Source organism: Juglans regia, chromosome 12, assembly GCF_001411555.2.
Source record: "Juglans regia cultivar Chandler chromosome 12, Walnut 2.0, whole genome shotgun sequence".
In the NCBI taxonomy this organism is placed as follows: domain Eukaryota; kingdom Viridiplantae; phylum Streptophyta; class Magnoliopsida; order Fagales; family Juglandaceae; genus Juglans; species Juglans regia.
Window position 1 is genome coordinate 13818373 of NC_049912.1, and position 15397 is coordinate 13833769.

At 37.8% G+C, this 15397-nt stretch overlaps 2 protein-coding genes across 2 annotated transcripts; both read left to right on the forward strand.

The window, feature by feature from the left end:
* Window positions 1–2970: 2970 nt before the first annotated feature.
* LOC108992405 lies at window positions 2971–3495 on the forward strand. The gene has a single exon (XM_018966965.1). The coding sequence runs from the start codon at window positions 2971–2973 to the stop codon at window positions 3493–3495; it is 525 nt and encodes a 174-aa protein (XP_018822510.1).
* Window positions 3496–14603: 11108 nt separating this feature from the next.
* On the forward strand, window positions 14604–15083 carry LOC108992403 (malate dehydrogenase, cytoplasmic-like). Its single transcript, XM_018966962.1, has one exon. It carries the CDS (start codon window positions 14604–14606, stop codon window positions 15081–15083), a length of 480 nt encoding a protein of 159 aa, XP_018822507.1.
* Window positions 15084–15397: the final 314 nt, after the last annotated feature.

Consider the following 15397-nt stretch of genomic DNA (forward strand, 5'->3'; position numbering starts at 1 on the left):
TCACGCTGGAAAAATTGGCTTGGGTTGGACGTAATGAGCCTAACTCTATATATAGAGCAATGAAAACCCTAGTGAAGAAGGAGAAGAAACGTACATGCATGGAAGTGGATTAGATTTCGTGAGTGTTTGAAATTTATAGAATAAAATCCAGTAGCTAGAAGTTTTGTTATGAAGAGGAAATAAGAAAGGTAATAGTGTTTAGACTTTAACACACACGTGCTTGGAGTTAAAAAAAATAAAAATAAAAACTAATAAAGTAAAATAATAATAATGGAGACTTAACTCTAGGTTTAAAAAAAAAATTATCTGATAATTCTCATAAGGGCTTTAACTCATTTATTGAGCTTAAAGAAATTTATCTATAATTTATCCCTAAAAATAAAATATAAGATCGGGTTGTTACAGAAAAGCTATACTAAGCTATACTAAGTGAACCGTTAATGTTTATTGTACTTTGAAGACTTGAATATAGTTATATAGTGTTGGTTTTTAGATTTAAAAATGATTAAAATATTTAATGTTAACTAAAAATAATGTGAACCATTACTATTATTCAATGTATCAGTTTGGTTGTTTAGATTTAAATGAAAATGTGCCATGGTGACTTGAGCCAATGCATGCTTCTTGGGGATAAAAGCCTTAACCACTTGCCGAACAAACAAAGTGTTGTGCCTTTTGGTGAATTAGAAATATTTTCAATGTATGCTCTAATATTTGAGAAGTTGTGACTTCTCACAAGTGTTCATTCAATTTAGTTGTAACTTTTCTGTATTGCCCCAATGGAAGGCCTAAATCATATGACCTATACTCCAAAATGACTAATCAATGATACAATTAGAGCCTCATTAGAACTTTATTAAGGGCAAGAACTTCTCATTCCCTAGCAATGTGGGATCTCATACACTATCTACCCTTATCCATCTCATATGGGGTATTACAATCTACCCCCCTTAAATTCCCGACGTCCTCGTCGGGCCTGTCTATTGTAGGTGGCACGACTTAAGTCCCACATTTCTGGTTGAGATTGACTCTGATACCATTTGTAATGTCCTAATGGAAGGCCTAAATCACATGGCCTATACTCCAAAAGAACTAATCAATTATATAATTGGAGCCCCATTAGAATCTTATAAAGAGCAATACCTTCTCCTTCCCAAGTAATGTGGGATCACATACACCACCTACCCTTATCCATATCATTTAGGGTATCACATTTTCAAACTTTGTAAAAAATAAAATAACATTTGAAGTATTTGAAAAGGAAAATGATACTATGCCACCTGAGTTTGCCCTCTCAATTTGACAGTTCATGTATTTTATTTATTTTATTTATTTTTTTATTTAATGATTAAGGAAATGACCAATAGTGTATTGAATTTTTTTTAATTTTTTAATAATGTTTAAACATGTTTAAAAAATATTTGAAATAAAAAGCAAAAAAAAAAAAAAAAGTAATTTGCACTAGGAGCACTCCAATTGAGCAAATTGAGGAGGTATAGTAGTACTACCTATTTGATAATAACTTAATTATTCATAATTTTACTATCTTAAATAAAACATTATCACAATTACTTAGAGTTAATAGTTATATTTTGAAGTGGGGAAGACTGATACTTCAAAACTAATATGAAGCATTTAAAAAAAAAAAAAAAAAGGAAAGAATAGGACCCCGAGTCACAAACGGAAAAGTAAAAAAAAAAAAAAAAAGTAACGCTTCAAGGTCCTTAAATATATAAGCACAAGAAAACAGGGGCTTTCATTCTGTTATGAACTCAACTTGGATTGGGCTTGAGGGGCCTCAAGCTAAATTGTTTCTTTTGTTCTATTGAATTACTAAGCTATCCTAGTGGTCCGTGGGCATATTTTGTTGTTTGTAAAAATTAGCCCATGGCCTTTTTTGTTTTGTTTTATTTATTTATTTTATTGTGTTGTTGGCGTGTTGTTAGTCTCCATTCTATGTCGAGTAGTAGATGTATGAGAAGGATGATCTGACGGTGATCATCTGAAGGCTTACTAAGATTTCTCTTGTATTCTAGTTGAAAAATTATATACATAAATCTCACACTCTTGCATACTACTTAAAAGTATGTAAATTTATTCTTTTACCCTTATATTTTATGAAATATGAAGATAAAAGAATAAAATCACATATTTTTTAAGTAGTGTGCAGAGTGTGAGACTTATGTGTAGCATAACTCATTCTGGTTCCTCGAAATGTCCTATTATCCTTTTACAGTAATTCAATTACAATCAATTTCATCTATTTCTATTACACTTTATGAATCCACAAGGGTTACTTCTCCATTCACTATTAGATTCATCACAAGTGGTATCTAGATCCACCGATTCTCATGGCTGAGTTGAGTAATGTAGAACTACAAATTTTTTTTTTTTTCAGAATTATCATCATGCACTCTATGATGAAACATTTAGAGAGCCTAGCCAATGGGTTCTCACAGTGAAGGCTAGCGATGGTAAAAATTTAAAAATTTTAGTGGAATCCTCCTACACCATTTATTTCGTGAAGCTCAATATTGAATATGCTTACAGGAGAAAGATCTATCCATTGGAACATCAAAAATTGAGGTGCGAAGACTCTTGTAAGATGATGTTACGCTGCAAGAGATAAGGGTATTTAAAGATTGGTATCTCTTTCTTGATATGTCCAAAATCGGATAGAGGAATTAGAGTTAAAGTCTCAAGTAGCCAAACAGAATGCTTTATCTGTTATTTGACAGTTAAGTTAGTTATGCCAGATGTCAATAGTTGATTAGTATTATTGATCAATTTCAAGTGTATAAATAGAGTCACTTTGTACAGAGATATATTCATTGAAATCAAGAAGAATTTTTCAATCCAGAATATGTCTCGTCATTCATTTGTTTTTCCTTTACAATTCTGTACATTTTCACATGGTATCATCGAGAATAAACACTTTTCCGCTGTTTTCTTGATTTTTTTTGCTTTACAATGTCTGATAATCTTGAGGAGAATGCTTCCATGGCACACACTCCTTCGTCAAATGCCTCTACACAGAATCTTTCTGATGATTCATCCAGTTGCTATTACTTGCATCCGTCTGATAATCCTGGTGTGCTTCTGGTTTCCGAAATATTCACTGGTGAGAATTACATTGCATGGAGTCGATCTATGTCAATTGCTCTAACAGTGAAAAATAAAATTGCCTTTGTTGATGGATCTCCGGTACAACCTATCACTAATGATCCTTATCTTCGTGTTGCCTGGCTAAGAGCCAACAATCTTCTCCTGTCTTGGCTAATGAATTCAATTGCTAAAGAAATCCATGGTAGTCTTCTTTATTTTACAAATGCTTTTGATATCTGGGAAGAACTGAGAGTTAAGTATCTTCGAAGTGATGGACCAAGAGTTTTCTCTTTGAAGAAATCTTTAAGCTCTATTTCTCAAAACTCGAAATTTGTCACTAAATATTTCAGTGAATTCAAGGCTTTATGTGATGAATACATCAGCTACTGACCAATTCCCAGTTGCAAATGTGGGAATCTTAATCGTTGTTCATGTAACATTTTGAAGAATATGACAGATCGATAGCAATCAGATTATGTAATGAAGTTTCTTGTGGGTCTTCATGATTCTTGTTCTGCAGTCAGGAGTCAACTATTGCTTCAATCTCCTTTACCATCTATGAGTAGAGTTTTTTCCTTACTTTTACAATAAGAGAGTCAAAGGTCCTTGACTAATGCAGTTGGTTTTTCCATTGATTCACAAGCAATGGTTGCTGAACAATCATCAAGAGCAGTTTCAACAAATAACATTCGATTCACAAAGCAGAAAGGAAAGTCTGATGCAATCTGCTCTCATTGTGGTTATTCGGGTCACCTTGTTGATAAATGCTTTCAGTTAATTGGATCTCCTCCTGGATGGAAGGGCCCAAGAGGAAAAAGATTCAATTCTACACCAACTGCAGCCACAAATTTTCAAAGATTGCCCACTGCAAATAATACTACTGCTTAGGAGCAAAATTCAAGTAATCCCAACATAATTTTCTCTCAAGAGCAAATACAAAATCTGCTCACTCTTGCAAATAGCCTTTCTAGCTCAAACATAAATTCTACTGCAACTGCTAATATTGCATCCACTTCAGGTAATTCTTTTTCCTGTAATACAGTTTCTTTATCAAAGAATCAATTTACTTGGATTCTTGATACCGGAGCAACAGATCATATGATCTGTTCTCCTCTTCTATTCGATTCAATTGTTTTGCCTAAAACACCTTCCAAGGTTCATTTACCAAATGGCCAAACAGTTCCAATTATCTTCACTGGATCTGTCAAAATTTCTCCTAATATAATTTTACACAATGCTCTTTATGTTCCATCCTTCAATATCGATCTTGTTTCTGCATCGAGATTAACTAATGATAATTCAATTGGATTATTTTTTCTTCAATCCAAATATATCTTGCAGGACCTCAGCAAATGGAGGATGATTGGGCTTACTAAAGTTCAATCTAGTCTATACCATCTTCAAAAACCATATGCTCAAGCAAATAATGAAATGCTTTCTAGTTCAATTGGTTTACCTTCTATTTCTTTAGTTGAATCTTGTACTGTTAATTTTGATATATGGCATTTTCGTTTAGGCCATATTCCAAATACAAAGATACAACTCATAAGTAGTTCTGATTCTTCTATAAAGGCTACTCATAATAATGTCTGTGGGATTTGCCCATTAACTAAGCAGAAAAAGCTACCATTTCCTGTATCAAACAGTCAATCAAATAAAGCTTTTCAATTGGTTCACATCGATATTTGGGGACCTTTTTCTATTCCTTCATATTCTAGTTATAAATTATTTCTTACTATTGTTGATGATTACACAAGATTCACCTGGTTATTCTTAATGAAAACCAAAACAGAAACTCGAGCTATTCTTACCAACTTTCTAGCTTATGTTCATACTCATTTCAACACTAATATTCAAACTCTTAGATCAGATAATGACCAAGAGTTTAATATGCATGCTTTCTATCAAGAGCATGACATTATTCATCAATTATCATGTGTTGAAACACCTGAACAAAATGGAAGGGTTGAAAGAAAACATCAACACCTATTGGATGTAGCTAGATCTCTCATGTTTATGTCAAAACTACCTTTATCCTACTGGACAGGTTGTGTATTAACAACCACACATCTGATAAATCGTACTCCATCATCCATTCTAAATAATCAAACACCATACCATCTTTTATTTCAAAAGCCACCAAACTACAACTATTTTAAAGTCTTCAGTTGTTTATGTTTTGCTAGTACAATCACAAGCAACCGAGGCAAATTTCAGCCAAGAGCCACAAAACGTCTTTTTCTTGGTTACCCACCAAACATAAAAGGGTACAAAGTACTTGACTTAACAACTCTCAAAACCTTTGTATTTCGAAATGTAGTTTTTCATGAATCTACATTTCCCTCTATTCCATATAAGATTCATACACCTTTTGTTTTTCCAAAATTTCCCCAAATATATGAACCAATATCCTACATTTCAGACAAGCCAATTTCTATAACTTCTGTTCCTATAAATTCAACTTTTACAACTTCTGTTCCTGAATCTTCAATTCCTGAAAATCCAATTTCTGTAAACAATGATACTAATAGTCTTAGAAGGTCTGAAAGAACTAAGCATTTACCTAAATACTTGCAGAATTACTATTGTGGTAATATGACTAAGATTTCTTTAGCAACTCAAGCACCTTCAAGCTGCTCCTTATCTGGTAATCCCCATTATATATTCTCCTTCTTATCTGATTCTAGATTGTCATCTAAACATAAAGTTGTCATTTATGCTATTTCATCTACTTTTGAACCCAAAACTTACAAACAAGCCAACTCAATTCCTCATTGGCAAACTGTCATGACTGATGAAATTAAAGCTCTTGAATATAATAAAAGTTGGGATCTTGCAATTTTGCCTCCAAACAAAATTGTTATAGGTTGTAAGTGGGTATATCGAGTGAAATTTAAGGCAGATGAAAGTGTTGAAAGGTACAAAGCTAGACTAGTAGCGAAGGGCTATACTCAACAAGAGGGACTTGATTTTTTTGACACATATTCTCCTGTTGCAAAGATGACAACAGTTAGAGTTCTTCTTGCTATTGCAGTAGTTAAACAATGGCATTTACATCAGCTTGATGTAAATAATGTCTTCTTGCATGGAGACTTAAATGAGGAGGTTTATATGTAATTGCCACTAGGATTTTCAACTCCAAATGACCCTCGGGTTTGTAAACTCAAAAAGAGTTTATATGGTTTGAAACAAGTTTCAATGCAGTGGTTCTCAAAGCTGTCTTCATCTTTACTAAATTTTGGTTACAATCAAGTAAAGTCAGATTCAAGCCTTTTTATCATACAAACATCAACTAGTTTTATGGCTTTATTAATCTATGTTGATGATGTTATAATAGCTTCCAATGATCTTGAAGAAATAGCTACTGTGAAAACGTTTCTTCATGAATCCTTTACTATAAAAGATTTGGGTGAGCTGAAATATTTTTTAGGCATTGAAGTAGCCAGATCGGCCAAAGGTATTGCTTTATGCCAACGGAAGACAGTGAATTCTCTGGCTCTAAACCAGTTGGCTTCCCTATGGAATCAAATCTGAAACTCATTGCTAATGATCTAAGTCCTTTATTATCTGATCCTGCATCCTATAGAAGACTTATTGGCAAACTTCTTTATCTAACAATCACAAGACCAGATTTAGCATATGCAGTACAAGCTCTCAGCCAGTTTATGTCTAATCCTCATACAATGCACTTACAAGCTGCAGAGAGAGTCATTCGATACATTAAGGCAACACCAGGTCAAAGCTTATTCCTAATGGCTTCATTTGATTTGCATTTAGAGGCATATTCCGATAGTGATTGGGGTGGATGCATTGACACTAGAAGAAATGTCACTGGTTTTACAGTTTTCATAGGAGATTCCATTGTATCTTGGAAATCAAAGAAGAAACCTATTGTAATTAGGTCCTCGGCAGAAGCTGAATATAGAGCTTTAGCCACTACAACTTGTGAGCTTCAATGGTTGTTTTATTTATTGGCTGATTTGAAAGTAAAGCACCCTCAAGCTGCATTGCTATACACCGATAGCAAACCTGCTTCAGAAATTACTTCCAACCCAGTACACCATGAAAGAACAAAACATATACAGCTAGATTGTCATCTGGTTAGAGAGAAATTGCAAGAGGGTTTGATAAAAATCATCCACATTCCTTCAAAGTATCAATTGGCAGATATACTAACCAAACCTCTCGGGTGCCTCAACTTTCATCATCTTATTAGCAAGATGAGAATGATAAATATTCATTCTCATCTTGAGGGGGGTGTTGGAATATCCAAAATCTTATAGAGGAATTATAGTTAAAGCCTCAACTAACCAAATAGAATGCTTTATCTGTTATTTGATAGTTAAATTAGTTATGCTAGATGTCAATAGTTGATTAGTATTATTGATAAATTTTAAGTGTATAAATAGAGTCACTTTATATTGAGATATATTCGATGAAATCAAGAAGAATTTTTCAATCCAGAATACGTCTCTTCATTCCTCTGTTTTTTCTTTACAATTCTGTACAATTCCACATGGTATCATTGAGAATAAACACTTTTCCGTTGTTTTCTTGATCTTTTTTGCTTTACAATGTCTGATAATCTTGAGGAGAATGCTTATATGGCACACACTCTTTCGTCAAATGCCTCTACACAGAATCTTTCTGATGATTCATCCAGTTGCTACTACTTGCATCCGTCTGATAATCCTGGTGTGCTGGTGTGCTTCTGGTTTCCGAGATATTCACTAGTGAGAATTACATTGCATGGAGTCGATCCAAGCAAATCTTCCCCATTGAAGGAATCCCAAACAAGGGGCCACGCCTGGTTTGGCATTTCCCATGGAAATCCATCCAAAATCTACGGGGCTTGCACCTACCACTTGTACTCTCAAATCCACCAACTCCATGACCCTTATTTCCCAACAACCACCGATTTTTTGCTTCAAAGTCTAGCTTGCATCCGTCGCATGGCCCGGTCCCCCCTCAAAATCGACACCAACCCCTGTTTCTGTGGAACCCTCTCGATCGGAACCCCAACCACCATGCAAGAAATTCTAGGTTGCCGTAAGTTTGATCATCGGCACTGTCGTAAGGCCTGTAATGCTGGGTGAATATGTGATCTCCTCAATTATTTTTTTGTGGACCTCAATTATGTAGCCATGAAAGAAGACAAGGTGAAAGAGGGAATGACATGTGGGGGATGTGTAGCTAGTGTGAAAAGAATTTGTTACGGTTCCATGGAAGCGGATTGGGAAAGCAAGGTCCGAGAGCTGAAGTGAACTGAATCTTCGAGCAACTCCTTTGTCTTCAACCAACTCGCAACGCACCGTTTGAGATGGACTAAAGCGCAGCGTTTCATGGAAAGTTATGCGCACCGTTTAAATAAAACAAGAACCTGCCGTTTACTAGCTTAGCAGTCGTTTCGTTTATTATTTTACATTGTCGTTTGGTTTGTTTACATTATGTTATTCTACTTTACACATGTAAGACTGTTAGTGGGTTTGTTACTATGTCAGAGCAGTATGTAAAGCCTGGAAGAAAAACACTCGGCATGTGTGGAAAAGACTAAGAAATATTTCTGAATTGGAGGTTAAGGGATCCCTCGAAGTACCCTAATTGCCATCTGAATATTCAGTGGTTTTCTATCCAAACACTTGTGTTCATTTTCAATTGTTCTTTACAACTTCTACGTACTCTTTCTCACCATTACATTTTCTTCAACAACCACATTCCTTACAATTGGTAATCAGAGCCTACGGTCCTCATGGCAGACGGTACGAGACTCACAAAACAGCAGCAAGAACTTTTGCAATCGCATGACCTGAGCATTCAGGAAATGCATGATCAAATGCATCAGATGAATGAAGTTCTCCGCACCTTGGTAGTCAGCCAGAACCAGATTCTAGCTCAGTTAACACACCTGGAGCCTAGACAAATTCCCGAACCTGAACCAGAACCAGAAAATCAAGCACTAGAACCACACGACCCTCGACGACCAGTTCCCAGAGGCCTTAAACTCGACTTTCCCCACTTTGATGGGACTGATCCAGCAGGTTGGATTTTCAAATCATCCCGTTATTTTGACTTTCACCAGACCCCTGCAGCTTACCGGCTTTTGATGGCATCTTATTACATGAGTGGGGAGGCACTGGTTTGGTACCAAGATGCCACTGCTACTAGGCCCTTTCCCTCTTGGCCAGCCTTTCTCGATGCTCTTCAGACCCGTTTTGGTCCGAACGCGTATGATGACCCCATGGAGGCACTCACACAACTCAAACAAACATCATCGGTTGCTGTGTATAAAGGGCAGTTCGAAGCCTTGGCCAATCGAGTCCGTGGTCTTTCCGATGCTCATAAGCTCAGCTGTTTCTTTAGTGGGTTGAAGGATGATATTCGGTTGCCACTGCGTATGTTCAACCCCCTTAACTTGAGTGCAGCATTTGGTCTCGCATGTATACAAGAGGAATATTTAATTAGTTCCAAGAAACCATTCAACTCATGGGCAGACAGAAATTATTCATCAGTAATTACTAATCAAGCACCAACTCCTTCAGTAGATCATCACAGTATTCCAAATAAAGCAACTACTCAGCCTAAGAAAGTGTTCTCAATGCAAATGGATGAAAAACGCAAAAAGGGCTTATGCTTCTACTGTGAAGAAAAGTGGAATCCACTCCATGTTTGTAAGTCCCCTAAAGTGTATTTTATGCATGCTGTTGATGAGCCTCGAGATGAAAAAATTGAAGAATTTTTTTATGATTCTACTGATATTGTTGATAGTGGTTCAGCCTAGACTATTGACCCTAGCCCCGCTATTTCTCTTAATGCATTAACTGGAACTCCCTCTTCCAGTACAATGCGTGTTTTGGGTAAAATTGGGACAACTTCAGCAGTAATTTTAATGGATTCAGGAAGTACCCACAACTTCTTGGATCCTTCCCTCATAAAAAAAAATAATATGCATGTTGATTCTGCTGGCCAACTTTGAGTGACAGTGGCTAATGGGGAGGTATTGCAAAGCACATGTTGCTGCAATAATGTGTCCACTACAATCCAAGGTATCAAATTCTGTCCAAATTTTTATGTGCTTCCTTTATGTGGTTGTGATGTGGTTTTGGGAATTCATTGGCTGAGAAGTTTAGGCCCAGTTACTTGGGATTTCACAAGCTTGAGCATGAAGTTTCAATGGGCAGAAAAATGGGTTCAATTACAAGGATTACTGCCCAGTCAATCCACAGTTACAAACGAGGGTGATAAGTCCCTCATGTCTGCCATTTCTAAAGGCATGGGGTTTCTGCTACAGCTACAAGCTATTTCCTTAGACCCCCCTCAATTACCTTCTGCCCCTGAAATCGATACACTATTGTTACAGTTTGAGGAGGTATTTCAAGAACCAGCAGGACTTCCACCCCCCAGATCTCAAGATCACAGAATAGTGTTGAAGGAGGGCACTAACCCTATCTCTACCCGACCTTACAGGTATCCTCATTTCCAAAAAACAGAGATTGAGAAAATTGTGAATGAACTGCTCACCACTGGAGTTATTAGACCTATTGCTAGTCCTTTCTCATCTCCTGTACTTTTGGTGAGAAAAAATGATGGTAGTTGGCGGCTTTGTGTTGATTATCGTGCTCTCAACAATGAAACTGTTAAGGACAGATTTCCCATTCCAATTATAGATGAGTTGCTTGATGAATTACATTGATCCATCATTTTTTCAAAATTAGACCTCAGGTCGGGATACCATCAGATAAGAGTGGTTCCCGAGGATGTCCATAAGACGGCCTTTCGTACCCACGAAGGCCATTATGAATTCTTGGTTATGCCCTTTGGGCTAACAAACGCACCATCTACATTTCAGGGTCTAATGAACACGGTTTTTAAGTCTTTCCTACGGAAGTTTGTACTCTTTTTTTTTTATGACATTTTAGTCTACAGTAAGGGCTTGCAAGAACACATTACCCATTTGAAAATGGTGCTACAAACCCTTGCTACTCACTGTTTGTATGCTAAAAGATCTAAATGTTTGTTTGGGGTGAATGAAGTTGAATATTTGGGGCACATCGTGACGAGACATGGAGTTAAGGCTGATCCTAAAAAGGTGACAGCCATGCTGGACTGGCCAGCTCCTAAAAATATCAAATCCTTGCGAGGATTTTTGGGTCTAACGGGCTATTATCGCAAATTCATCAGGAACTATGGTATTATCACTGCACCCTTGACTGACTTGCTTAAAAAAGACTCTTTTCTATCGACCGATAAGGCTACTCAAGCCTTTGAGGAGTTAAAAAAGGCAGTGTCATCACCACCTGTACTAAGGCTGCCTGATTTTTCCCAAACCTTCATTGTTGAATGTGATGCTAGTGGAAGGGGCATGGGTGCAGTACTTATGCAGCAAGGACAACCTATTGCATTTCTGAGTAAAGCCTTGAAAGGAAGGGTTTTAGCTCTCTCCACGTATGAGAAGGAGCTGTTAGCCTTGGTCACAGCAGTACACAAGTGGAGACCTTATCTCTTGGGCCAAGCCTTCAAAGTCAAAACTGACCAGCAAGCTTTAAAATATTTATTGGAGCAGAAAGTGGGTACAGTGGCTCAGCAAAGGTGGATTACTAAACTTTTGGGTTATGACTTCACCATTGAGTACAAACAGGGCAAGGAAAATAAAGTAGCAGACGCCTTATCACAGAAATTTGAGGCTGAAAACTTAACAGAAGGCTCACTGGCAGTTATTATTTTTCCTACCCCTACATGGATTGAGGAACTCAAAAGTACCTATGTCTCGTCTCCTGAGCTGCAGGAATTATTAACCAAATTAAAGACCAACCAGCCAGCACCCAAGGGATACACTCTAAACAATGGGTTAATTCTCAAGAAGGGTCGCATTGTGATTGACACACTCTCTGCCTTTAAAAGCAAAGTCCTCAAGTTTTTACATGAGGATCCACAAGCTGGTCATTCTGGGTTTCTCAAGACTTATCATAGGGGCAAAAGAGATTTCTATTGGCATGGCATGAAGCATGACATCAAAAAAATGGTGAGGGAATGCCACACATGTCAAATTAATAAGACTGAAACTGTCCCATATCCAGGGTTGTTACAGCCTCTTCCGATACCTAATCAAGCATGGGAAGCCATCTCCCTTGATTTTATTGAAGGTCTACCCAACTCTCATGGGGCTACGGTTATTCTAGTGGTTGTGGACAGAATGACCAAATACGGCCATTTCATCGCTCTATCACATCCTTACACTGCGGCTGTAGTAGCCCAAAAATTTTTTCAGGAAATTTTTCGACTCCATGGCCTTCCAAAAATTATAGTCTCAGATAGAGACCCAATCTTCCTCAGTTCTTTTTGGAAGTCTTTATTTGAACTTCAAAGTTCCACATTGAACTACAGTTCAGCGTACCACCCACAGACAGACGGTCATATAGAGGCTCTTAACAAAACACTAGAAGGTTACCTCAGGTGCTATTCAGGGGCAAAACCTAAGGCATGGGCTCAGTGGCTGTCTATGGCTGAATTCTGGTACAATACTTCCTATCACACGACTACCAAGTTATCACCTTTCGAGGCTCTCTATGGATACAGTCCCCCTAGACTTCTCACTTACATTTCGGGTACAACTGCTAATGACGCAGTGGACAGCTTATTGAAGACAAGAGAGCAACTCAAATCACTGCTCAAACACAATCTAGAAGCTTCACAGTCTAGAATGAAGTTGTATGCGGACAAACGACGAACTGAGAGGGAATTTGAAGTGGGTGACTAGGTGTACCTCAGACTCCAACCCTACCGACAGAAGTCAGTAGTAGCCTGTGCTAATCTCAAGCTCTCCCCAAGATTTTTTGGGCCCTTTCGCATCATCCAACGCATGGGTAAGGTGGCCTACAAGCTGGAACTTTCCTCGGACTCACGAATCCACCCGGTATTCCATGTCTCCTGCCTGAAAAAGAAAGTAGGAGCTCAAATCACACCATTACCCCAGCTTCCACCAATTAATTCAGAGGGAGAAGTCTTACCGGAACCCGAAGCGATTGTTGATCACAAGCTCAAACAGCAAGGCCATCGCGCAGTGACCGAAGTCTTGATTAAATGGGTCGGCACTTCTGATGAGAATAATAGGTGGGAATCGCTCTGGAAACTACGTGACCTCTACCCTCCCCTTGTGGGCAAGGTGCTTTAAGGGGAAGGGCTTGTTAGGGTTCCATGGAAGCGGATTGGGAAAGCAAGGTCCGAGAGCTGAAGTGAGCTGAAGTGAACTGAAGCTTCGAGCAACTCCTTTGTCTTCAACCAACTCGCAACGCACCGTTTGAGATGGACTAAAGCGTAGCGTTTCATTGCAAGTTATGCGCACCGTTTAAATAAAACAAGAACCTACCGTTTACTAGCTTAGCAGTCGTTTCGTTTATTATTTTACATTGTCATTTGGTTTGTTTACATTCTGTTATTCTACTTTACACATGTAAGCCTGTTAGTGGGTTTGTTACTATGTCAAGGCAGTATGTAAAGCCTGGGAGAAAAACACTCGGCATGTATGGAAAAGACTAAGAAATATTTCTGAATTGGAGGTTAAGGGATCCCTCGAAGTACCCTAATTGCCATCAGTGGTTTTCTATCCAAACACTTGTGTTCATTTTCAATTGTTCTTTACAACTTCTATGTACTCTTCCTCACCATTACATTTTCTTCAACAACCACGTTCCTTACAGAATTCTAGAACATCACTGCAAGGGTCATCTACTAGTGTGAACCTGACGACAGAGACAATTGTAGTATGGCTTGTATTAGAAGCCACGATCTCACAAAATTGGCAACAACATTTAGGGGAGGCACTACCAAATCATTTGACTAGCTGTGATTTTAAGTCTAACCTTCGAGATTCAACAAGAGACCATGTCTTCAAAGTATTTGAAAAGAAAATGGAAGAAAAGCATTATTGCTTAAAACAAAGTGGAATAAAAAAGGTGAGTCATTGTGATGCTTTTGTTGCGCTCTTCTATATTCCCATGAATTTTTCGTGATTAGTGGGGTGTGTTGCGGGAGTCGATTTGCTTGTCTTCCAGTGGGTCTCATGGATGAATTTTGGGTTTAGAAAAGTATTCGGGTGTTTAGGTGATGCTAGAGATTTGTTTGAGAAAATGCCTCATAGATATGTGGGATCTTGGAATGCTATTCATGGTCTGAAACTTTTTTTCAAAATTATTGGTGGAATTGATAATGGTATTTCACGTGTGCAGTTGACTGTGTGGGAAGAAGTTTTTGGGTCTAATTCGTGACCATTTTGGAAAAGACTTTCGATACCATTAATTTTGTTTATCAATACCCCAAGTTGTTACTTCAAGTTGCTCCACAAGAGTGGACCTTTAGGGAACTCCATGATAGTGGGAACATGGGGTTTAAAATTGTAGAGAACTTATTCTTCTATCCTGATGAGCATGTTATTTATGGGGGCTATGTATACAAGATAAGGGTTGAAGAAATGATAAAATATTGGATTCTTGACACTAGGAAACATGAGGGTGGATGCTACATTTCCTCTACTCAAAGATGTTGTTGCTATGACTGATATTGTTGTTGAGACATGCACTGGGGTTAACATGGAAGTCATGGGTGGTGGGTTCCCAAAGAAAGATGACATGGAGAGGAAAGATGTGATGTCAAAAAATATATCAATTTACAAGTCTCGGGTTTCTGCCCTTGAAAAGCATGCAACTGCAAGCTGCAAGGTTTTGGTTTTTGCCAACCCACAAGACGTGCTTTCAGCACCCATTTCTTCTGCTGCATACTCATGCAATAGTCAACTGGTTCTTGCCACACTTACTGCTACTATGGTGCACGTTTTGCTATTCAGTGGATGTGATTTATGGGAGCAAAGTAAAAGTGTCTTTGGAGGGAGTAAAAAGGAAGATATACATACCAAGCTTATGAAGAAGTACAAATCAGCTCCTACGTGGTGGTTTATTGTCATCCTTGCGTTGAACATTGTTCTTTAATTTATGCTTGCATGCATTACAATGATTCACCTCAATTGCCTTGGTGAGTGGTCCTGCTTGCTTGTGGCACTGCCAATTTCTTCACTCTTCCAATTAGTATCATTGTTGAACCCGCGGGAATGAAATCCCTTGAACCCACAATCAATTTGAAAACTTTCCAAGAAAGCCAAAATCAAGTCAAAGGATGGAGAACCTAGACCAGATGAGAACTCGTTTCAAGAACCTAGATTATATTAAAATCTAGACCCGTTGAAGAACCCGTCTCAAGAACCCAGATTACAAAGGAGGAACGCCACAAAGGTTGTGATTTACTT

Bases quoted from the DNA above. Each gene is read 5' to 3' on its own strand.
- LOC108992405 (XM_018966965.1), top strand. From the start codon at position 2,971: ATGTCTGATAATCTTGAGGAGAATGCTTCCATGGCACACACTCCTTCG.
- LOC108992403 (XM_018966962.1), top strand. From the start codon at position 14,604: ATGAGGGTGGATGCTACATTTCCTCTACTCAAAGATGTTGTTGCTATG.